Source organism: Hyla sarda, chromosome 2, assembly GCF_029499605.1.
Source record: "Hyla sarda isolate aHylSar1 chromosome 2, aHylSar1.hap1, whole genome shotgun sequence".
NCBI classification, from domain to species: domain Eukaryota; kingdom Metazoa; phylum Chordata; class Amphibia; order Anura; family Hylidae; genus Hyla; species Hyla sarda.
Window position 1 is genome coordinate 396,555,386 of NC_079190.1, and position 26,288 is coordinate 396,581,673.

The 26,288-nt window shown below is 42.9% G+C and overlaps 1 protein-coding gene across 1 annotated transcript in view; it reads left to right on the forward strand.

Moving 5' to 3' along the window:
- DPH1 (diphthamide biosynthesis 1) overlaps nt 1-26,288 on the forward strand; it is a 308,713-nt gene that overhangs the window by 182,803 nt on the left and 99,622 nt on the right. The window contains exon 5 of the mRNA XM_056558713.1: nt 15,679-15,833. Within this exon, the coding sequence (XP_056414688.1) occupies nt 15,679-15,833 (155 nt within the window). The remainder of the gene's footprint in view (nt 1-15,678; nt 15,834-26,288) is intronic.

A 26,288-nucleotide genomic window follows, 5' to 3' on the forward strand; every position in this document is an offset into this window, starting at 1 on the left:
GCATACAGCTGCTAAAAAGTACTGGAAGGGTAAAGATTATAAAGTGCAGCATGTGTATGCCTTTGTACTTACCTGTTTTAGCCGATGCGGCATGAATGGTTTTTCAGCAACATTAATCCCTATTTTATCACTGCATGATTTTCTAATGCTGCCTACTTTTTTCTGGATTTGCAGAGAGAGGGGTTGTAGTTATATCACTGCAGTTCAGCCAGGCTCATAAGTTGGTTGGGGACAGTTCACATTATGTGCGGTTTTAATACATTTTCTTATTCAAAGTGTGTTTTTAGAGAAATATTGTCATTACGTGAAAGTTTGACCTATAACTACAATTGAGGTGTTTTACAAAGATTTAAATTCTTCAGGCTGTGTTCGCATGCTGCATTTGTACCGTTTTTGGTACCGTTTTTACTGTGTCCTGGCTGTGTCTTTGCTGTGGTTTTCCAATACTGTATAGCTGTAAAAATGACACCTTGCTACTGTGATTTGTGCAATCGCAGTAAAACATCTGTTTCAGGAAATGCAGCAAAAACACAACATGTTAACACAGCATCAGTTGAGGTATATAAATACTCTGTATCCTGATGCCATAGACAGTGCAGCAGAAGTATACCGATAAAGCTTGGAGGGGTGGGGAGGGCTCTGTGATTTTCCAGGAGGGATTTGACAGGTGATGATGTCATCCTGTAGTTTATGGGAAGTGAACTAATCCAGGACTGAACACTCTCTCTGACACATTAAAGGAATACTGTAGTGGAATATAACTTATCCTCTATCCAAGATATAGGGGATAGGTTATAGATCGCGGGGGGGTCCGACCACTGGGACCCCCCGCGATCTCCTGTACGAGACTGCGGCAGTCTGCAGGAAGCGCCGTGCCAACCCCGCAAGAAGCTGCGACAGACAAGCACCGTCCATGTATCTTTATGGGATACATGGAGGGGGCGTGTCGGCCGCCGCATCATGCGGGGACAGAACGCCCCCTTCCTGTGTACTGCCGCAGCCCAGTTCAGGAGATTACGGGGGGTCTCAGCGGTCAGGCCCCCCGTGATCTAAAACCTATCCCCTATACCTTGGATAGAGGATAAGTTATATTCCACTACAGTATTCCTTTAAGCAATGTGATTTTCTGTCAGGCTGGTGATCACTTGACCCAGTTACAGTAATGAAATGCATGAATGCAATGGTGCTGAAATGAAACATATGGCACAATTGGAATAGTGATGGTGAATGTGCATCATATGGAAAAGGGGCTTGGCCATGCAGCATCTGCACTTTGGCTTTGGACCCATATATCAATTTCTCCGCTAAACTTGGTTTAGATGTGAATCCAGCAAGGAAATGGTCTCCTGACATCCCAGATTAGGCCATGTTCACATTAGAATAATTTTATGTTCTATTGATCCCACTGTAGCGCTATTTATGTTACAGAGAAAACCACAGGCCTGACTGAACTTTGTATAAGACTGTCGTACATTAGGGAGAGATTTTCCATTAGACTGTATGGCTCCTGTAGTCTCTCTTCTGTACTGTTTTTGTTTTTATTAACCATTTCCCCTATGTATTCTAGTAGTGTCTTCTTCACACTGTGCTTTTGTAATCTGACCATGCCGGCACCCTCCACACGTGATCTCTTGGCCTTTGTCCTTGCATTGCCTCTAAGGATATGTTGGGCAGTACTCCCAGGCTGGCTCTACAAGACTCCTTTTTAGAGTAGCTGAGCGGTAGCTGGGCCCGTCGCAGCCCTATTCTATTCTCAAGGAGTCCCTTAGTTCAGTATTCTGTTGCCATGGAAACTGTCAGCATGTCCCAGATGTGGCGAACTTTGAAGTCCGAACATGATGGAATCTGCCCAAAAATAACCAAAATAAAACACGGTCTGGTGTGGAAATAAAAATGATAATGTATGAGGTGACTTATAGTGTATCGGTCACATTCATGTATGTGTATATTTTAGGGGTGAGGGATGTCTATTCTTCGTAGCCCTGTTCTGTTTGTCTGTTTCCTTGCATTTTAACAGTTGCAATGATTCACTAGAGGAACCTGATGAGCAGGTTGTTTTTTCTGGATTTTTATGAATTTTCTGAACTAGAAAAAATAAAGATTCATAGACAGAGATTCTTTGAAATAGACAGAAATGGATACACAGAGATAGGTGAATGCTTTCTATTATCTGTTTTCTGCAATTTGTGCTACTGTACACACTGGTCTTTTGTGGGATCCGACCAGGCTGGCAAGCCTTCTTTCCCTATGCGCGTCTGAGGCTTGGCATCAGTTCACCGCTTTTCCTTCCTTGGAGCCGTTTTTGTAGATATTAAAGGGGTATTGCAGTGAAAAAATTTTTTTTTTTCATACCAACTGGCTCCAGAAAGTAAAACAGATTTGTAAATTACTTCTATTAAAAAAAAAAATCTTAATCCTTCCAGTACTTATCAGCTGCTGAAGTTGAGTTTTTTTCTTCTGTCTGACAACAGTTTAAAGGTTTAGTCTAAAGGGGCGACACGCCTTCTTTACCGTGAGGACTGTGAATTTATGGAACGGTCTACCTCAGGAACTGGTCACAACAGGAACAATTAACAGCTTTAAAACAGGGTTAGATACATTCCTGGAACAAAATAACATTAATGCTTATGCAGAATTATAAAACTACATCCCTTCCCCTTATCCCCTTACACCCTTCACTTCAATTCCCTGGTTGGACTTGATGGACGTATGTCTTTTTTCAACCATACTCACTATGTAACAGTTCTCTCTGCTGACACCTCTGTCTCTCTCAGGAACTGTCCAGAGTAAGAGCAAATCCCCATAGCAAACCTCTCATGCTCTGAATAGGTCCTGAGACAGACAGAGGTGTCAGCAGAGAGCACTGTTGTCAGACAGAAAAAAAACTTAACTTCAGCAGCTGATAAGTACTGGAAGGATAAAGATTTTTTTCAGCAGCTAAGTATTGGTAGGATTAAGATTTTTTAATAGAAGTAATTTACAAATTTGTTTAACTTTCTGGAGCCAGTTGAAAATATTTTTTACTGAAATACCCCTTTAACCGCTACACACCAAGATCATCTTGTTTTTGCTCCTGACCCAGTTGTCTAACCAAAAAAGCCCATCCGCTTTCAGGGTCAATCAGATCATTATTTTTACCCATTTTTTCTGCTTCTAACACAAAAATGTCATGAATTGACTGTTCACCTTTTGTCATTGTCAAAAGATAATGATTATCTTTTGAGGCTATGTTCACGTACAGTGTTTTGGACAATTTTAAGCAGCAAAACTTTGGCTTTATGACTTAAAGAAAAAGAAAAACAGGTCAATTTTCAGCCATTTTTTCTTTTGATCTGTTGGTTCAGTTTTTTTTTCTCTTTACCTTATTTGACCCATAAACAGCTCAATAAACTGAATCCCTATCCACAGGATATTCAGAACGGTGCCCCAAATTTTTTTTGTATTTTTTTTATGGAGCTGCAGGTCAGCACACATTCCGCTGCTTTATTCATTTTCTATGGAGCTGGCGAAAATAGCTGTGTAGGGGCTAAGTGAATGTAAGTCCGAATACCCCTATTAGTCAAATGCATATGGCAAGCTTTGTTTACCTAGCCCAGTGGTCTTCAACCTGCGGACCTCCAGATGTTTCAAAACTACAACTCCCAGCATGCCCGGACAGCCGATGGCTGTCCGGGCATGCTGGGAGTTGTAGTTTTGCAACATCTGGAGGTCCGCAGGTTGAAGACCACTGACCTAGCCTGTAAGGCAGCAAAGTTGTCAGTTCTGTGGGTATGCTGCGTGCTGCTGGATGATTCCTCCTCCATATAACACTCCACTCCTCTATAATACCTCCATAATATGACATATGAATGAACTGTAGAACACAGATCCAAAATGTACAAACCCCGAAAATTCCTCCTTTTCTGTTTGTTACAGGATACAATAAAATAGATAGGAAGAACTGATGATGGATACCAGCTGGTAAGGTTAATGCGAACCATCACAAACCAGTAAATGGGACCATCAGACCCCAGCAGAATCTGATCCTTTGCAGTTATGATGGTTGCTCTATTGACTTATCCTGATCATAAGGATCTGTCTTCCAGCTGGGTAATTGGCAGAGCCGTGCATCGGGAATTACAGATTCTTCCAAAAATAACCATTTTGCTTTGGGCTTCTATCACATCTGCATTTGAGGAAGAATTGCTTTAGTATTAGCAGTTTTCATCAGTGAAAGGCATAAGATCGGCTTGTCATTATTATGTTCATAAGGAGTTTGCTGACACCCTCTAACCCCACAAATCCTTCATGTCATGTTTTTTAACATACGTGATTGAAAAAAAAATAGAATCCAAAATCTCTATTCGCTGTAATAAGAGTAGCTTGAATTCAGAACATCTCTCAATTATTTTCTCGCTTTCGCACAGTGGCCCAATGCCAAAAATAATACCTTGGCTTTACAATAGTCTGATGTTCTTAATGGCAAGTCAATATCTATTGTGATGTAAAGCAAAAACTATTAAGATGGATAGATGGAATGAATAACTCGCCCCCTGAATCAGTGTTATGAGCTCTGATGATACTTACTGGATAAATATCTAGTACATGCCAACATTTTCATTGCTTTGGGCAGTGTTGGCTCTTCTTGGGCACTGCTTAGTGTACCATCGTGAGCATAGTGCATTTAAAATGTATTTGTTTTTTGGCATTAGTTTTACATCTTGCTGTCATAGATCACGTGACACTGGAGGCTACTGTATGAAACGACCACTAACTTGTTCAGAATTGTTTTTTAATGTCAGGGGGCAGCTAAACACCTTCTTGGTCTAGTCCCAATGTAGAAATATAAAGAACAGTCTCTTATTTTTGTATAAATATGTGATGAGGAGTAAAAGAGAACAAATACCAAGCACCACTGGAGTTGGTTAGGACTGTGCTCTCTGCAAGCGCTCATGTGATCAGCGGCCATTAAATTTCAAATTCACCCGGCGGGCCTGCCTCCAGCGCGCAATTCAGCAAATATAGAAGGTCACTTTCAGAGGGACTGGGTACCGGACTGAAGGTAGGTATCTTAGTCAGAGACCCCCCCATCGGTCTTCTGTTCACCCACACTATAACCCGGTGTATTGGGTTTAGTGTGGGTAAACAGGATGACCGTTTTCCTTTAAGAATTATTCAAGATGGCCCCAATTTAAAATGGAGCTTAAAGGGGTATTCCGGGCAGAAACATCTTATCCCCTATCGAAAGAATAGGGGATAAGATGTCTGCAGCAGCCCGCATTCTATGCGTAGCTGCGTCTGAAGTTTTGAAAACCTCCGGGCTTCCTAGACGGGGACGTCACGCCACAGCCACTCCATTCATGTCCATGGGAGGGGGCGTTGCGGCCGTTATGCCCCCTCCCATAGAAATGAATGGAGGGGGCATGGCGTGACGTCACGTCCCCGTCTCGGAAGCCCGGCGGTTTCCGAAACTTCAGATGCAGCTACGCATAGAATGCGGGCTGGTGCAGGGAGATCGCGGGGAGTCGCAGCGGCGGCCCCCCGCGATCAGACATTATCCCCTATCCGTTCGATAAGGGATAAGATGTTTTTTCCCGGAATACCCCTTTAAAGTAATAAAGCCATACACTCTCATTCATGTGGGAGAGATATGAGCAAGTTTTGCTTAGATCGGCAATAGGATTTGATTCATATTCAATGAAGGATTTGGATTGGTACAGGAGCCAAAAGAAAGGATACCTGGCTCCTGTACACTGAACAGTAAAGCATACACTGTATGCCTCTCTGCTCCGCTAACTTCTGCTAAGTTAAAGTGTACATGCAAAGTTTTATGAAAAATTACTTTAGTGCTAAATTACTTTTATTTTTAATTTGGCGCGGGGAAAAAAAACTGTAACAGAGGTGCTTTTGTGCCCCCTTCGCTGCTTGTAACTGTGTATTAGGAAATTGATTTTTCTATTTCATTTCCACAGCACCCCTAGCCAGCGCGAGACCCAGTGTGTTATGATTCTATGACGCTGGCTACGGGTGCTAGGAAGATAGAGCAGGAAGCTTCCTCTCCTAATGCTTAGTTATGAGCAGCAGGGAGTGGAGACAGTGGCACCTCCAAATAAAAGTAATATAGAGAAATGGTAGTGTAGAGTGCTGCACTTTAGGCACTATTTATAAAACTTTACAGGTACATTTTAAAGGAGTTATACCATATCAAAAAACTAATACCCTAAACCTATTCTGAATAGGTATACTGGAACCCCCTGTGATCTCCATCTCCCCTTATGAATGGAGGTGTGTTCACCACCGCCCAAAGCGACACGCCCCACCCGTTCATCTCTCCGTGGGAGTGTTCGGGTATCTCTGGCTCTCCCAAAGAGATGCATGGGAGGGGGTCTGTCAGCAACAGTTTTGGGCTGTTCTCAACACACTGCATTCATGCAGAGAGCCGGGGTGCCAGGTGAGACCCATCATACCCCCGCGATCTGACACTTATCCCCTATCTGCAGGAGATTTTTCATACTATACTACCACTTTTACTGTTGGACAATAAAACAATTTTTGGTTGAACCATTTTGCTTTGTGTAATGCTGACCTCTTGTTTCAATTTCTTGATCTAGTTTGGTGAGGAAGCATAGACCCTTAAGTGTACACTGTTTGTTTTTTCTTCTTCGCTGTTCATCTAAATCCCCATTTAACAGAGAAGTAGAGAAGTTATGTGCTCTTCTCAAAGGACATTTTAGGTTTAAAGAACAGGCACAGATAATTTCCATCACTAAAATAACTGGAAAAACCAAAGACTGTTCTTCATGAACAATGATCTACTATTCTACTGTACACAGTTGAGAGGTTATATGACAGATTATAGCTGTTGTGGAGGTAAAGACTGGCCCTAGTGCTTATTAGATACACGATACTAATATATTGTTAGGCGTTACCTTATTTTTCCCACCCTGTAATGCATTCTTATCTATCTGGCTTCATGGTAGGTAATTTATGGTATGTCCAGAGCATACACGAGCAGTATGCAAACTCAGATGATGAAATTGGTCTAAAACGCAGATACTGATAATACTCATTGATCATTGTTTTGGCTCTGTGAATGAGCTCTAGGCAATTATGAGCAACCCGCAGAGATTAATGTGCTTTCAACCTTTATTCGAAACAAAGTTGAAGAATGCTTTTTTTTCCCTATTATAGTAAAGTATTTAGTTACCATTTTATAATTTGTCATCAAGGATCTTTCCTCTATTATTAAGGAGAAATTTACGCTTCCTAAGTACTGTTGATTAACACCACTTATAATGGCAGGTGCATGCTAAAGCGCTGTCTGCGAGCTGTCAAAGGCAGTTGCTAGTGGAGGACATTAAAATGCATAGAATTTACTATTTGTAAGTACTCAAAGCCTTTAAAACATAGCAAAGGAGCAACATGGAGGTTAGCATTGAGGTTTGCTGTTGCCTTCTTTTATAGAAAAGTTGCAACAGTAAACTGGCTTTGAAATGTAGAATTGTTTTTAGAAATGTGATATTTGGACACATTTTAACTGGTAATTTAATGAGTTGGGCATTTTTGTCTCGTCCTTTTAAACGAAGGTAGTGACTGATGCCTAACAATGCTCGTTGGATCATTTTTTATATAAAACGTATGTAACATGATAAAGTATTGGTGCCTTAAAGGGGTACTCCTCCCCAAGACATCTTATCCCCTATCCAAAGGATAGGGGATAAAATGTCTGATCGGGTGCAGCGCCGGAGGCTTGTGACGTCATGGCCGTGCCCCTCAATGCAAGTCGGACATCACGCCCCCTCCCGTAGACTTTCATTGAGGGGGCATGGCCGTGACGTCACAAACGGGGCATGACCTTGACGTCATGATCCTCTGCCCCGCATCACCAGTCATCCGGCACGGAGCGAAGTTCACACCAGATGTCTGGGGTGCCGCAGCCGAGATTGTGGGGTCCCCAGCGGCGAGACCCCCACTAGCAGACATCTTATCTCTGATCCTTTGGGTAACGGATAAGATGTCTAGGTTCAGCGTACCCCTTTAACCAAACAATTTGTTTATTTATTCTGACACTTTTTAAAGTCAGACTGATCTTACGTTCCCAACGTGTTGATCCAGTCACATATTTTTCAAGGTGTCTGTATAGAAGATATATACAATAACCAAAAACTATTTGACAGGCAGTGGATAGCGGTATATTTGTACATACCATGTTTGCTGTAGATTTGAGGCTGTGTAAATCAGTGTAACTGAATGATTAAATCTACAGCAAACTTGGCACTTGTGACTGTACCCTAAGTCTGTAGGCCTTTAACAGCCTATTCCACTTTGCACACCATACCACTACAGAGTGCAGTCTTGACTTTATATGTGGAGGCCTAACACTCATAAGATCCATTCAAGTGATACATTGTAAGCTTTTTCATGACATATCTGTTGCCATTATCATCTGTGGGTGATGGTTTTTCCTGAAAGAATATAAATGGGTCGCAGCAATAAATTTGTGTTGTGTCCTCTTCATTCTAGAGGGGATCCGAGCTATAGTCTAAAAGTTAGTTTCTATCCTCCTAATTTTATGATATCATCTTTTTGTTATTCCTTTTTTTTAAAGTTTTGATTTTTTTTTTTTAATGGTCCTTTAAAGCGTACCCCTACCTGCATGGTTTTGTTACATTAAGCTGTCGGAGTGGTGACTAGGTGATTTTAGTATTCTCACTGTTTTTGAATCCCCGAGAGTCCCCTCCATGTGCAGAGCTATTTCTTATTCTCCTCATTTCAGAGGTAGAACCACCAAAGTTTGGCTGTTTCCTAGCAGTACTCACACCTGGACTTAATTTCCCTTTCTGTGGTAATGTCGGCTGTGACTGACAGCCCAGGCACAGCCGACATTACCAATCTGCTCCCTTTCCCGGTCCAGAAGCCGATTCTTGCCCAGGGATAACGCAGTTCTGAGCCTGCACAAGACTTCAGTTAGGAAAGGGACCAGAGCAGTGAGGTTAGCAGTGCCAAGGGAGCCAGTCACTCCTGGTAAGAAATTGGTAAGAAATCTTATTTTACCTTATATAATGTGTTGCAAATAGGGCAACAGGTTTCCTTTATTAACATTTATTTCTAATATAAATATATTTTTGTATTCTAATTTAACATTTATATTTATTGTGATTGTGAAATTTGTATCGCAAGAAATACAGATCGATTTTTAACCATATAGGACTAGAAACATTGGCCCAAATATTGAACCATTTAAACAAGACAAGGATTTAAATGGGTGGGGCCAGTCATTTGGCACAATCAGAAGGGTAATTGTCACACAAAAAAAAAAAAAGGGAAAATGTCTGCCATGTTCTCCAAGTTTGTTAAGCAGAGTTTAGGTTTTTCCATGACAATGCCTCTAGTTTCTCACTGATCAGGAAATGGAATCCTCAATGGAATTTAAAGGGGTAATCAGGGCAAAAACATCTTATCCCCTATCGAAAGGATAGGGGATAAGATGTCTGATCGCTGGGAGCCCCCGCAATCTCCCTGCAGCAGCTCGCATTCTATGTGTAGCTGCGTCTACAGTTTCAGAAACTGCCGGGCTTCCGAGACGGGGACGTGACGTCACGCCACGCCCCCTCCATTCATTTCTATGGGAGGGGGCGTTGTGGCCGTTATATCCCCTCCCCTGATGTCACGTCCACGTCTCGGAAGCCTGGCGGTTTCCAATACTGCAGACGCAGCTACGCAGAGAATGCGGGCTGCTGCAGGGAGATCGCAGGGGGTCCCATCGGTGGGCCCCCCGCGATCAGACATCTTATCCCCTATCCTTTCAATAGGAGATAGCATGTTTTTGCCTGGAATACCCCTTTAAACATTGCCATTTTCAATTGATGATTGGTGATTTTTTTGTTTCACTACTGACACTTCAGAGTGCTGCTTCTCCTTTTCTCTTTTTTATACAGTATATATCGAGATATCCTAGCTTCTTACTAGCTTTGCTTTTCCAGCGGAGGGATCATCAGTAATTACAGGTAGTTAATGGGACCGGTTGGCTCAGTCATATTTTGACAGCACTAATCAGAAATGATCCATTCAAGTATGGAAAATTAAGTTAATACTCAAGTAGACTAGCTAGATATAGGTGTATACTGTCAAAATGTGATTTTTTACATTATGCATTAGCAGCACGGATATGAGCAGGTGTATGTAAGCATTACTCTTGCGATTTACAGTATAAATCTCTGGATACCAGTATCGTAAAATATAATTGGACAGATCTAACATATGATATTATACACTTGTAGTTGACAGAGGTTGAATGGGGGGGGGGGGGTGTATTATGTTTCTGTCCTCCTTTGATTGTTTTCTTTAAGTATCCCAGTGTATTCTTTCTGGAATAGTACTATGAGAATCTTTGGCCAGACAGTAGAGAAGTTAAAAATCAAGGGACAGCCACTTGACATAAATGCTGCCTTTTTTTCTACAATACAGTAGTGATGTTAGTCTTCACATGTGTTGGTGCAACAGCACTGCTCCATAAAGAGTCTACTGCACACCATTATATTTATAGTGTATATACAGTGACACTTCTATGTGACAGGACTCTTTGTCTTCTGGGCAGGTGGTCTTCACCAAGAATAGATAATACATGAGGAACTGAAAATTTGGTCTGTGTAAGGGTGTGGACTTCTCAAAGAGGTGATCTTTTAGGGTTCGTTCACACTACAGAATTTCAACAAGGAAATTCCGGACAGCTTCCCCTTTCAGCAACCCCGTACAGAGTCAGCACGTGACAATAAGCACTGTTCCATGCACTACAGAGCAGTGCTAGGACATCTTGGATGGAAGATAGAACATGTGCGTCAGAACATCCATAGTGTGAACTGATCAGCAGGATCCCATTTAGATCAAAGAGATTCTGCTGCAAGTGGAAAATCCATACTGTGAACAGACACTTAAAAAGGTTTTAGTGTATCATATTTTAACATTACAAGGTAAACCTGAGAAAATTGGGACATACCCAGAATTGTGTAAAATGCTTAAAGAGGTTATCCAAGAATAGAAAAACAGACCTAATTTCTTTCAAAAACTGCCCCACGTCTGTTCCCAGGTTGGGTGTGGTTTTACAACTTGGCTCCATTCACTTCCATTGAACTGAGCTACAGAACCACATCCAACCTGGAGACAGACGGGGTGTGGTTTTGGAAAGAAATTAGCTCTGTTTTTCTATTCCTGGATAACCCCTTTAAGAAAGATTACATTTTTGTGTAGGATCTTCCTAGTTTTATAAAACTTCTATGAATAATAAAGGGAATGCTATTTAAATAAGTCTTTCTCCGCTCTGTTCCTGAGATCCAGAATGCTTCTGTTACATATACTCAGTCATTTTTTCGTCAACGGTGACAACCAGTGTTTTTCAAGAATTAGAGGTTGTCACAGCCGCACCCCTACCATCGGTGAACAACAAAGTGAACTTGTGCATATGGCTCCAGTCTATGCAGGGAATCATGCCGCTACTTTTGCTGCATTTTCAAGTGGTATCAAGGCAAAGGTTTCCATGAAAACAAATAAAAAAGCATCTATGAAATAGTAATATTCAAGTATACTGAATCAACATGTTCTTCTGGATGGAAGCTTTTACAATTGTGAAAATAAGAAACACAAAAGCCCAAAGATTTAATGGGGAAATTGTAGGTTGGGGGAGTGGGCAGCAAAATATGTCTGTTATTCATTGAGTTTTTTGACAGACATCTATTATGTCGCATCAAACTATACTGTATGTGGTAAAAAAGAAACTTTTTTTCTTCAGTACAGAAACTGACTTCTGACAGTCCTGTGATCATGGTTAGCACATTCTGTTAAATTCAGGAACAATTTTTACTGAAAAGACACAGATAACATCAGTCATACTTTCCCTGTCTATTATCAACACAATGCTCCGCTTCCCATTCTAGGAGAGGATTTCCAGCACCTCTGCTTAGTCCCACCAATGACAATGGTGACTTGATCACTGCCAATATATTCTCCCTGGCAGCAGCATTATTACGATAATTGAAAAAAAAACAGCTGTATTTTGGTGCCCAAAACACTGTATGGATTTTCTGGCATCTGTATAACTCCCTAGAATGAGACTATTAGATAACTGCCGCGCTGAACATTCCAGTAAAGGATTGTACGCAGTCAAAGGCTTTCTACAAAGATTTGCCCATTATTCAGTTGTCCTTTTTATTGTAAAATAGAGCAATGTCCAGCACAAAAGCACGATGCAAGATGAAATTTATTGTAGATACACACAGCAAACAGCAACACGGATCATGGAGTAGAGTGACGCGTTTCAGCAACCTTAGTCGCCTTAGTCATACCAATGGTCATGGTATGACTAAGGCGACTAAGGTTGCTGAAACGCGCCACTCTACTCCATGATCCGTGTTGCTGTTTGCTGTGTGTATCTACAATAAATTTCATCTTGCATCGTGCTTTTGTGCTGGACATTGCTCTATTTTTCAATTATCCGTCCTCGTGGTGTCCGCACGAGTCCGCGCACTGAGGCGGCGGTGGAGAGCTGGACGATCTTTCAATTCCTTTTTATTGTGGTTTAGGGTTCGATAGTCTATCACCATTCATTTATATTTTTAGTATTTTTAGCCATTACCTTCTTTAATGCAGTAGATCTGGTTTTACAGGCTCCTCTATTATGTACAGGTGATACACTCCAACTCTGTAATATCCTGTGGGGAGACCTAAGCTCTGTAAAATATTGTGTGTCCATTATCATTATTATATCACAGGGTTCAGGACTTACAGGTTTGCTGACCAATGAGCTTAGTCCAGCCCCTTACCACTCTCTTATCTCCTGGATTTTAAGCAAGCACAAATATCTCAGCACAAATCTCAATTTATCTAGGTCAAAACCTGAAAGAACCAGCAGCCACTAAACCGTGAGTAACCAAGCTCAATCTATCAAATTCTGTGTGACTACTACTAGCTAAAATATTATAATTAGTAGCACAGTGGCCTGCATCAAAGCTCATTGCTTCAAATTCCCAGCAAAACCTGTGAGGAACCTGCATTCCGGTTACCTCTTAAGAGACTGTTATGTATAGAGACAGGTGCATAAAATCTTCAAGTAAAGTTCTTCAGTTTATTCGTAAAGTCTGCTGTGGACATTCTGTTATTTTCCCTGCCGTTTCTGGGACGGTTGGCATCACGACATCTAAGGGTTAATACCACCAGACCCTGCACTTGCATCACCGCAACACCCCAGACACCACAACTCTCCTGGTTCACCACATATACATATATATATATATATATATATATATATATATCTTATTCAATTAAAACTAACAATTTGACATGGTCTGTACCAGCGTACTACCTAACTCAATCATTTAGATGTTTAAATTAACTGTTAAGATATATATCATGAGATCCATCAGCTGTTGACATTAAAGCCAGCTATAAAATAGTGAGTTTCAGCCACTGGAGAAGGGAGATTTAGACTTTTTTTGGTCAACCATTTGTGTAAAAATTACCCAGCTCTACAATTGCCAAACAAAGGCTGATATAGTTGAAAAAAATTATCTTTTGTTAATTTTTTTGTTTGTTTTAGTTGGGTTCTGTAGTTAGAAAGTCTTTCATGCCAAACAAGAAATGTGGCTCCCATCAATGGATGCCAACACCAAGTGACAAATGAATGCAACAATCGATTTCTGATTTGTAGTTTTTACATATGATACTGTCATCTAGATGGACAATCTGTACAGGCCAACCATGAATGACCAGTTCTTCAGAAGATGGCAGTGTGATCCAGTGCCAAACACAGGCCGATATCGTTGAAAAAATTGATCTGTTAAAAAATGTTTTTGGTTTTATTTGGGTTCTGTAGTTAGAACGTCTTTCATGCCAATCAAGAAATGTGGCTCCAATTAATGAAAGCCACGATCAGGTTGCAGATAATTTGCTGATTTGTATTTTTGGCACAGACATATTCCACTGTCAAGTAGTTGGACAGGCCAACCATGCAGAACTTCAGAAGTTCTGACCCAGTGCATGAGCTTCACATTCAGGCCATAAGTGTGTGGTTAAACCCTGCGGTAATATTATAATATTGTTGCATTTTATTACACAATTTTCCAGAATCCCAGCAAAGCTGCTATGTTTTACAACATGAAGGCTAGAAAATAGTCACGACTAAGAGCTCTCTAGTAGCTCGAAATGCATCGGCGTACTGTTTTTATGTGTAGGGGTGTGGGTGTTTTTATGTGTAGGGGTGAGTTCCACCCCCTCCCCTCTTTCTTTGTGTGTGTTCACTATGTTTTTAACATGAGCCAGTAAAAGCTATGTTTTTACTACTACCTCCATTCCTGTGAGCTGGATCCCTTCTGTCTTCATGGTTCTCCGCTATGTTTTAGCCCTAATTCCAGGAAGCACTGCAAAAAACATGACATGAACACAACTTGTGAATACAACCACCAAGTCTTAAATATCTAATTATCTGTAATAAACCGAGTGTAATGAATCTTTAACATTCGTTTTCTAAAAATAAAACTTGAGCATGTTTTATTTTATACATATTGTTCGAATGTCAATTGCAGAAAATTAGATATTTAAAGTGTATCGCTTGGAATTGTTTTTGTACTGTTTATAGAGTCAGATACAGAAATCCTTCCAATTTATTATTTCATTTTTAATACGTGATTATGGGGACAGCCATCTTGCCTGAGTTGTTTTTAACAGCTATAGAGACATGCTTTACAGCAGGACCTATGGTACATATAAACAATAGACTGGATCAGACCTGATTAACCACTATAGGAGAGGTTTCTGGGAATGCTCTGTGACCATGGCAGAGGTCATTCTACAGGAAAGGGGGCTGAGCTCTGGGCTTGAGCTATTCTGAGTGGTGTATTTTCTGTATACTGGTGTCACCTTTCACTGTACTCCTGTCGGTGATGATAAGGGAGAGACTTCTGGAAAATGATCTGTACAGAACAGGAAGTGTCAGCATATTATTATAGATCATAATGAAAATGGCAAGAATCCATGATTATTTTAAAATATAAAAAAAAGCAAAATAAAATAAAAAATCAACAAAAAATATGTTAAAGGGGTACTCCGCCCCTAGACATCTTATCCCCTATCCAAAGGATAGGGGATAAGATGTCAGATCGCGGGTATCTCGGCTGCAGCACCCCGCTTTCATTACTGCACAGAGCAAACTGGCTCTGTGCGTAACGACAGGCAATACAGGGGCCGGAGCATTGTGATGTCACGGCTCCGCCCTTCGTGAAGTCACGGCCTGCCCCCCCAATACAAGTCTATGGGAGGGAGCGTGGTGGCATCCCTTAATGCATGCCCCCTCCCATAGACTTGCATGAAGGGGGCGGGCCGTGACGTCACAATGCTCCGGCCCAAGTATCGCCCGTCATTACGCACAGAGGGAGTTTGCTCTGTGCAGTAATGAAAGCGGGATTCTGCAGCGATCTGACATCTTATCCCCTATCCTTTGGATAGAGGATAAGATGTCTAGGGGTGGAGTACCCCTTTAACCTTGATTTTAACAATAGGTCAATTCCTCGTGTTACATTTTCTTCAAGCTCCAGCCTATGAACCTCCTCAAAAAAATAAACCTTGACTGACTCCCTACGATTGGGACAGTTGGAAAATATGATTTTTTTTTTCATTGTTTCAATATCTAACCCTTGACCTTTCATTTTGCAGTCCCCATTGATGCTGCACATGGAATGCGGATGTTGTATGTGTTTGTGGACATTAAGATAGACGTATCGCACTTTGTGGACACTATTCGTTTTAACTTTGCACGTGGGACATCACTGGCCTTCGTCAGCACGATCCAGTTTGTATCGGCACTTCAGGTACGTCTCAGTCGATTCCTTGTTCCTTACTGGTCATAGCAAATTTTCAGTAATACAGTATGTCAATGGAGATGATCAAAACTCAATCAATTGCCCATAGCAGCCAATCAGATCGCTTCTTTCATTTTTTTAAAAGGCCTCTGAAACATAAAAGAAGCGATCTGATTGGTTGCTATGGGCAACTGGACAACTTTTCCTCAGCGCAGGTCTTGTTGAATCTCCCCCATTGTGCGTGAAGCAGCACAGAGGCGGCTAAAGACCTTTTAAATAGGTAACAAACTGAGATAACAAGCACTATGTTTAAGAGAGTGCTCCTGATCTCAATTTCATTCTTGTTTAAAAGACACTGAGTAAAATACAATTCAATTTATAACTTTTGTGAAATATTTTTTCTGGATTTTTTTTTGTTGTTGTTGTTGTTCTGTCTCTTACTGTTAAAATAAACCTACTACTGTATTAAATAATATGCTGATCATTTCTTTGTCAGCGGGTATATGGAGAAAATCATCATGGGATCAAATACTTTTCTTCACTATAGGTTAAAAGGAGGAAAATTGTAGCGATTTGTTTACTATAAAAACAATCATCCGTAATACGACTAGACTTTTGTTGTAGTAGCTTACATTTAATATAGGAGAGGTGGTTCATTTTTATTTTTTATTCAGTGAAATAACAAGACTTCATTTATAACAGTCTGTTGTCTGTCTCTTCAGATTACAGGCTGTTGTCTAATGGCATAGATCTATTGAGTCCTTAGGGCAGCCTGCAGTTTTATGAGGGTATTATTTCTTAGGAACTGTTAGTGAGTCCTTGGTAATATAATAGGAAAGCTGTGAAACTGATTATAGGATCAGAGTCTGGATCCTGTTACTTTTCCCAACTTTTCAAGAACAGTCTTCTTTATTTTCAGGCATTAGAGAATACATATCAAATAGATGAAACTCTACAAAGAGTGGTAATAGGAGCTAGTTAATGTGTACTGTACCTTTCATTAAATCTAACCTGTTTTCAAGGGCATAACACTCCTGCAGAATTCAAAGATTTCATTTTCAGACTTTATTAGAAAACAATTGTTGTGTCTCTTCCCCTTGAAAAAGCGTCTTAACCCCTTTACTCAATAGCCTGTTTTGACCTTAAAGGGGGTTATCCACCATAAGGGGATTTTAGTACTTACCTGCCAGACAGTAATGGACATACTTAGAAAGGAACTTCGCTTGTCTTGCAGCTAAATGGCTGTGGCTATGTTGTGAGATTACCATAACACTGTGCCTAGCTTTTTGTGAACTGGTATTTCCTGTTTGAGTTTTCTTCTTTTGCCTACAAATCCCATAATTCCATTTTCCTCCCTCCCACACATCGGCCACCCCACCCATTGAAACATAAATGAGCTGCATCTATTCAAAAGACATGTGGTTTTCAATCAGGGGGCCTACAGCTGTTGTATTAGTTGCAAATTGATCTCTCTCCCACCAAGCGATCACTCCAGCCATTGAAGCAGAGAGGCTCCCTTTCATCAGGTAAATTTTGATTGATATATTTAGCAGTTTTTGTAAAGAAAAAAAAGAAAAATTTTGCGAAAAAAATGAAAAATTAGCATTTTTTTAGATTTGATATTTTCTGCTCGTACGACATATAGCTATGCCGCACCAAATTAATGATTAATTCACATCTACAATATGTCTTTATGTTCCCATTATTGGATAAACATTCTTTTACTTTTTTAGAATGTTAGAGGGTTTATAAGTTTAGTAGCAATTTTCCAGATTTCCAAGAAAATAGCAAAATCAGATTTTTCAGGGACCAGTTAAGTTCTAAAGTGGAATTGAGGGGCCTGTATGTTAGATACCCCCCCCATAAGTCGCCCCAATTTATAAACTGTATCCCTTAAAGTAGTCAGAAGGACATTAAAGTGGTGTATTAACCCTTTAGGTGTTTCACAGAAATAAAAGCAAAGTGGAAGCGAAATTTAAATATTTTTTTTTTCTATAGATTTTTCATTTTAATCAATTTTTTTTGTAACACAGTAGGTGTTGACAAAGAAATAAAACTCAAGATTTATTTCCCGAATTCTGACGTACTTAAAAATATCCCATATGTGGCCTTTGTGCACTACGTGTCTCTCACACAGGCCTCAGACATGAAGGTGTACTGTGTGGATTTTGGGGCATCCATTTAGTTTAGGATATTTTGTTGCCATCAAGTTGACGCTTTCATTGGTACCATTCTGGGGTACATGTGACACTCTAATCATTTTAAATTTTTTATGAGGTAGTATACATGAAAAAATCTATTCTGCGGTTGTTGTTTTTTTTTCTCTATCGCCTCCATTGGGGGACACAGACAGTGGGTGTATCTTGCTGTCTCTAGGAGGTGTGACACTATGGTGATAAAAAAAGTCAGCTCCTCCCAGCAGGATACACCCGCCTTCAGGCTCTGAGCTAGTCAGTTTAAGCTTAGTGTCTGAAGGAGGTGGACATGGGCTGGGTTGCTCCAGACCAGGTCTTCTGATTTTTTATTTTCCTAGTTAGAGACGTGTTAGTTTTTTATTCCTTTTCTTTTCTGTTTTCAGGTGGGGACTCAGGGACTGCGGTTCCCCATTACCCCATTGTGAGTGTGGGGGCACAGACATTGTGTATATGCGCTGTTAACCCCCCCCCCCCCCCCGTCAACGGTCAGCGCTTGGGTGGTACCTCACGGGTCCGGGTCCCCCTATTTCCCTGCTCGCCTCGCTCGCGCATAGCAGCCAGGCGTGATGCAGGGACAAAAAGCTGACTTCACTGAAGACTCCATTAGGTAAGTTCTTCTGACTGAGGTAAGTACTTTCCCCCTTTTCTCCATAGGTACGGACTCGCAACAGCTGGAGACCCCCTGTTTTGGGCCACCTTCAGTTTTTTGGGGCTAGCTTTCAGGGGCTGCACTTTATTTTTGGGGGAGCAGTGGCACCATGAAGGGACACCATATATGGGGCACTTCACTTATATGTGTGTGTGTGGGTGCTTGGTGCATTTATTTCACAGCGCCTTATTCCGGCACTTTACTTATGTGTGTGTATCGGGGTACTTCGTACACAGCGCCTTATGTGCGCCGGGCCGGGCCGCCGGGCCGGGCGCTCTCAGCGCCGGTTTACTTTCACTTTGCCGGCCGCGGCGCTTGCCGGCAGCGCCTTATCGCGGCTGACAGCCGCGGCACTCCTATGAGCCGGTCACTTCAGCGCCGGATTCTTTCTTTTCCCCAGCAGTTTCTGCCGGCGTTGGCCTCCCGCTCTATTCCCCCGAGCGCACAAACGGCCGACAGGTGCGCTCAGGACAAGGAGCGGACGCCATGACAGTTTCTCTTCGGCTGTCTGTAGCTCCGCCCACAGGGCTGGGAGCGCTCAGAGGCGCGAAGCAGCCTCCAATCAGCGCCGTAGGTGCAAACTTCAGTGAGAAGGGGTCAGTTAGTTAGTTAGTGCCTTTCTTCAGGCACGCCCCTCTTTTCCTATTGGCTACCCTGTCTCACTCTCTAGCTGCACTGAGCGAGTTTCCTCACTGCAGCTGACAGGGGACACAGACTAGGGTGAGAAAGTTCCTATCTCCCTTCTTTTCCCACATTATGTCCGTACCCAGAGCTGTTCCTCCCTCTAAACAGAGACCCGGAACCTCAGTGACTTACTATCTCTGTAAGCACTGTAATACCAAGATGTCTGGCTCTGCCGAGCCCACTTGCCCTGCCTGCTCCACTGCTCCCCCAGACCCCCAGGTACCCCCTCATGCCCCTTCGGTCCCGGTGGATCCAGCCGCTCCCCCAGCCTGGGTTTCTTCCCTGACCCAGTATATGGCTGACTTGACCCAAGTCTGCCGCTCAGTGGCTGAGGCCTCCCGGGAAGTGGTGTCCGCCTTGAAGGGGTCTTCCCTTCGCAGGACTTCTGGAAGGGCTCGCTCCTCGTCTCCACATACTTCACGCTCTCACAAGCGGCCTAGGGGTGCCTCGCGTGATTCTTGCAATGAGTCTTCAGATAGACGTGAGCGTTCCCCTCGTGGGTCCCGCTCCCCCTGTCATCTGGGCACAAACGTCGCTCCTCCAGAGGATGTTCTCGGAGTCGCCGCTCTTCCACGCCAGAGCCGCGTGCTCGGTCAGAGTCTCCCCCCTCTCGTTCCCCTGGTGAACTGGTGGACGAGGCTTCCGAGCCGGCAACTGACTCAGAGGACCGCCCGGAGTCAGTTGGGACTTAAGGGACAACCTGCTTCCAAGGCCACCAATTCTCGGTGGATTCGGTCTGCCATTTCAGAAGCCTATCGCTGTAAGGGGTGATTCCTCCTTTCAGGGTTGTGGCTCATTCCACTTGTTCTGTTGGGGCATCCTGGGCTCTCCAGAATAGAGCATCGGCCTTGCAGTTTTGCAAGGCGGCTACCTGGTCGTCTTTGCACACTTTTTCGAGGTTTTACCGGGTTCATACTTTCGCATCGGCTGATGCTACCCTGGGGCGTAAGGTGTTGCAGGCGGCAGTGGATCAGCCGTCTGCCTGATTACTTATTTGACCACCCAAGGGATGGCTTTGGTACGTCCCACTGTCTGTGTTCCCCAATGGAGCCGATAGAGAAAAGGAGATTTTTTAACACTTACCGCAAAATCTCTTTCTCGAAGGATCCATTGGGGGACGCAGCTCCCGCCCTTTTTGGGTTTTTCCTTTGGTTCTCTGTCCGAGGGTGTGTTCAGTTATGTTTTTTCTTCTGGTTCTCGGACAGTTTTGGGTTTTTCCTTGACCTATTGGTCTCCTCCTATTGCTCTGGAACTTAAACTGACTAGCTCAGAGCCTGAAGGCGGGTGTATCCTGCTGGGAGGAGCTGACTTTTTTTCATCATCATAGTGTCACACCTCCTAGAGACAGCAAGATACACCCACTGTCTGTGTCCCCCAATGGATCCTTCGAGAAAGAGATTTTACGGTAAGTGTTAAAAAATCTCCTTTTTTAGGTAGTTCGTCATGCGGTAGAAATTACATATTAACGTTACACTGCAGGTTGAGTCGATTAAGGTGATACCAAATGTACCAGTTTGCAGAGCGCAGATCAGTGACAGAGGGAGCTCAGTGACCGCAGCGTCTACAGGGTTAACCCAGGATCGTAGTGTACAGTGAAGCGACGGAGGAAATGGGGTAGGAGGAGACCTGCATCAGATCCATGCTATTGGTCCGTCTGTACTGACGGAACAATAGAAGCGATCGCCAGCCGGGGACCGCTGCAATTGGTCCCTGGCTGGCTTCAGGAAGGCTCAGCTGTGCAGCACAGCCGAGCCCAATAAACTATCACAGCGCCCGGAGGCACTGTGACAGTTTATTCTCATCAAGTACATGTACGTGCTTATGAGGGAAGTCATCCCTAATCATCACGTACATGTACCTGATTTTGCGGGAAGGGGGTAACCCCTTAACGACCACGGACGTAAATGTACATCCTGGTGCGGAGGTACTTAGCGCACCAGGAAATACATTTATGTTTACACTAAAAAGTGTAAAAATAAATAAAATTAAGTTGAAAAAGTAAAAAATTAAGTGAAATCCCTTCCCCCAATTGTCCCTTTTTTCCCATTTTACTCCCAAAAAGAGTCCAAATGTTTTTTATATAAACATATTTGGTATCAAAATATAATGTTAATGATCCTGTAAGGTGAACGGCGTAAACGTAATATTTTTTTTTTTTTTTTTTAAAGTCCAAAAATGCTGCTTTTTTTTGTCACATTTTATTCCCCCAAAAATTAATAAAAAGTGATCTAAAAGTTTTATATATGCAAATGTGGTATAAATAAAAAGTACAGATGACAGCGCAAAAAAGGAGCCCTCATACAACCCCATATACGGAAAAATGAAAAAGTTATAGGTGGTCAAAATAGGGCGATTCTATATTACTGATTTTGTACAAAAAGTTTGAGATTTTTTTTTTAATGGTACAAAAATAGAAAAGTAGGTAGCCATGGGTGCCATTTTAAATGTATTGAGCCACAGAATAAAGAACCGTTGTCATTTTTACCGTAAAGTGTACAGTGTGAAAACGAAACCCTCCAAAATGTTCAAAATTGTGGTTTTCATTTACATTTCCTCCCTAAAAAAATATTTATTTGGGGTCGCCATAATTCTTTTGGTAAAATGAGAGGTTTCATTACAAAGTACAATTGGTCATGCAAAAAACAAGCCCTTATATGGGTCTGTAGATGGAAATATAAAAGAGTTATGGATTTTAGAAGGCGAGGAGAAAAAAAATTAAAACGCCAAAATAAAATTGGTCCTTAAGGGCAAAAGGGGCTTGGTCCTTAAGGGGTTAATATACTGTTGATGAGAAGTATAAACATACAATGTGAAACCTCCATCCATATTATAACCTTGCTGTATTAGATAGTAGATGAATACATAGGACCACAGATTATCCCTTACGTAGGAGGACAGCTACTTTTCCTCTCATATATTGGCTGTGTGTTGAGTTATCTCATATTATATTTTTAAGTCTTTAGCTACAGGGTTAAAGCAGAGACGCAGCAATATAGATACTTTACAGAGACATGAAGGAGAGAACATACAGACCTTCACATCTGAGCTTGCTATGCAGTCAGCGTTCAGTGATTAATGTGTTGGTATACAATATTTGCTCAAGCCTTTGGAGGCAGCTCAAAACCAAATAAAAGGGCCAACAAAGACATGAACAAATGAACCAGGAGACAGCCGGGGCCATGTTTTGTCAAGATCCGTAAGCCCATAGCATGCAGCGCCTTTCACAGGCCAATCACATTCCATGCCTTTAAGGTGTCCGATGACACTGTTAGATGGTTTATTCATCTGCGCTGTTTAGTAAATAAGGCCCTTGGTCTCCAGATATAAAAGCTAATTTATCAAGTCAAGCCTTTTTCAGGCGTCCAGTCTTCTTCATCAGGCAGGCGTCCTCTTTGATACCGCACAGAACAAATCAAATGGCCACATGGTCTATCATAACACAAAGGTCAGAAATTTCCTCTATTTTATTGTATATCAAGAGAAATAATCAGTCCATTCCAAGACGTATGTCACAATGTCCTGGAGAAGAAAAATTGTCTGGAGAAACTACGACCTTTCTAGATAGTTATTGCAAAATTACAAGAGAGCAGCCAACAAAAAATAAGTGTAATATTCCAAGTTAAGAAAAGTCCCTTAAAGCTAAAGTAGAGAATGTTCTGCTGTAGAATGTAATCTCCCACAGGGCTGCCTGAGCAGATGCATCTGCAGAGTACTCCTGCCATCCTGCATATTTATCCTTAATATCCCGTCCATCCTGTGGGTCCTGCTGCCCTCTATATACCCCCCTGCATCTAGGGGCACCCGTCGGTGGTGCTATTTGGGGTCTGGAGAGACTCTGTGCCCGTACTGTGATCCCTGCTGGGAGTAGGCCCTGAAGCCCCGGACTTGCCTGCTCATTGCCGGCCAGTATGCGGTCCTTGGAGCTGGTCTGGAGCGCTGCCTGCATTACCGGAGTGGCCCCTGGAAGATGAGGTCCCCTCTTCTGCCCTGAGAGGAGTTGTGTGCGGCATCAGGATCATCTCCAGTGTGCGCGGCCTCACCCGCCCACCATCTTGGTGCTCCGGCTCCTGGATGCTGCCATCTGTTCCTGCTGCTGGAGGCACTGTGAGGGCTGCTAATGAGGGAAACGGACCAGAGCCTTTACATCGCCGGGGGATTACCGGCGGGACCGCTGCTTCCTTGCTTGGTGGTGCTGGAGAGACGGAGGTGGTGATGAAGTGCTGCAACGGAGGGCCGGCCTCGGGCGGCCGCCTGGCTGCGAGTCTGTCCCCCTGGGGGAATCTGTCTAACAGGGAGCCCATCTACTGTGCCCTGATCTGGGGGTGAAAGGGGAGCTCCTGTATACTATATACTCTGCAGTGGTGGGGTGCGGACATGGTCCTGGACATTTTTACACCTTTCCATTTACCCCTTGTGCTTGCTCTCCTCTCTGAGCTGCTGTGCCTGCCCATCCTCTACCTCCTTCCTAAGGGGGCTTCTTCTACAACTATATCTTCATGCCACAGGGGTGCTACCCTTTACCTTACTGGACTTTTGCCTGTCTGCCTGCCTAGTACTGAGGACTGCTGCATATTCTCTGGGGTGCTGTGCCATTTCTCATGGAACCTAGTGTTCTCCCTGTCCCCCCCTGCTGTTGCTGGACTGTGCTCGTGCCGTGGGTCCTTGCCTAATTTTATTAGAAATTTTTGTGCCCTCTGTACTAATCCTGCTGTGAGTTTTTTCGATTGCAAACCATGGCCGCTAATAAGTGGAAAAAGAACAAGGACGGGGCCAGCCCCTCGCAAACCAGGTCTGGCTTGTCGGCTAATTTGAGGAATAAATTGGCGTTACAACAGGAGGTGGCGGCTAAATTGGAGAAGTTTGCTTTGTGGTCACCATCCCCAGACTCTTCTGATCGCATGGAAGCCCCTCTCCCAATGGCTGATGCTGGGCCTCCGCTGGACCCTCTGGGGGATTATGATGCCTTCATGCAAACCTCTGTTTCGGATTTGCACGTTTCTCTGCCCTGCACTCCACCTACACATTCTGCTGTGGTGGCTGCCTGGCTCACCCTGCTGAACCTACTCTGGCCACTGTCTTTGCTAAGATACAAAGGTGTAATATGACTCTTGCTCAACTGTCTACTCAGGTGAGAACTGTTCAGTCTGACATTTCTCTCATCCGCCATGACTTGTAGAAAGTGACGGATCGCACCTCTGTGGTGGAGGGCAGGATAAGTGATGTGGAGGTGGTCAGGATATTGCCTTCTTAAAAGCTAAACCTGATGACCTGGAAAATTACGTTGAAATAATGTGCGTATTGTGGTACTCGAGAAAAGTGTGAGGGGGGGTATCCCACCAAGTAAATGGAAACCTGTCTCAAGGATTTTTTTGGGACTGATAACTTAACTCCTCTCTTTGCTGTGGAACGGGCCCACCGGGGGTTCCGCCCCAGGCTGTGCTTGTGAAACTTCTACACTACAGGGATCGGGACTTGATTCTTTGGCTTGCCAGGGAGAAACAACCTATCACGGTGGACGGCCATGTTATATCTTTTTTCCCTGACTTTTCCGCCTAGGTACAGAAGAAGCGTGCTTCCTTTACTGATGTTAAGAGGCACCTGTGTTCACAGGAGGTCCAGTACTCTATGCTTTACCAGGCTACACTGCGTGTGGTGGCTACCCACTTCTTTGAGACCATCCGCTGGTTGGACGCCCATGAATCTCATTTGCGCCAGAGGGCACTTAGGGGCTCTCCGGGTCCTGCCCTGGACTGAACTGTTCCTTTAGCTTGATTATTACATGTTTACTACCCGGTGAAATGTCTTTTTCTACAGTTGCCATGCTTATTCTTCTATCGTGATTTTTTTTTATTTTATGCTAGGCAGGTACCTATGTTTGTTCTAGGTACAGATATTGCTATGTGGGGTTTTGCTAACTGTTCTCTTGCGGGATGCATGTTTAACTGTTTTACTGCAGGAGTGTTTCTACTGCTTGCTCGAAAATGTTTAGCTGGTTGACTGCATTCTTGCTGTGTGTTTTCACTCTGGTCTGCACTTTGTTTCTCCATTCTGTGATGTGGGATGGTTGTCCCCTTGTCTTCTAGAGTGTGCTGCCGACTGGTGTGAGCATATTGGCGCCCCCGGGTACCGCATGCCGCGGTGTCGTGTGTGGCTGAATTGTTTGTTTCATGTTTTGGGGTTTGTTTTCCATCTCTCCCTCTTTACCTGTATGCTGCTTGCCTAAGTTACCTGTGGGTGTGTGTGATGGTCATCTTCTGGGGCCCTGTGGTCCCTTGTGTTTATTTCTGGCTTTCCTTGCATGATGGCAGTTTTTAATGTTGTGGGATGGAATGTCTGGGGTCTAGGAGATGCCACTAAACGCTATGCTATTTTTAATTCTGTGAGACCGTTCCAACCTGCTATACTATGTTTTACTAAGACCCATTTTACAGCAGAAACTACTGCGGTCCTCAATTGAGCCTGGGTTGGTTCTTCTTATTATTCTACCTACTCTTCTCATGCTAGGGGAGTTAGTATATTGATTAAAAGGAAAATTGAGGCTCAGGATCTTGAATACTGGATAGACATGTATTAATTAATTGTTTCAAACATGTAATGTGCTCCGAGACGCACAAGGCCCTTGTGGGTCAGCGGGGACACAAAATACAATTAAATAAATTATAAAATTACATAGATAGCATAGAACACATTATAATATAAAAATATGTAATAAAAGACACACGTCTGTGGATATTCCAGCCTGTAAGAATAAAATAGTGGTGCACATGTCTTTTGAATAGAAACGAATATGTAAAGTGCAAAATTGTACTGTTCAATGCGCTGTTTGTAGAATGAGTGGTATCCGTTGGTAACAATGTAGCAATGTCTGGTATACTAGCAGTGTTTATGAGCAAACAGTAGCAATGTTAAGTATAATGGCAGTACTGAAGAGCTGAA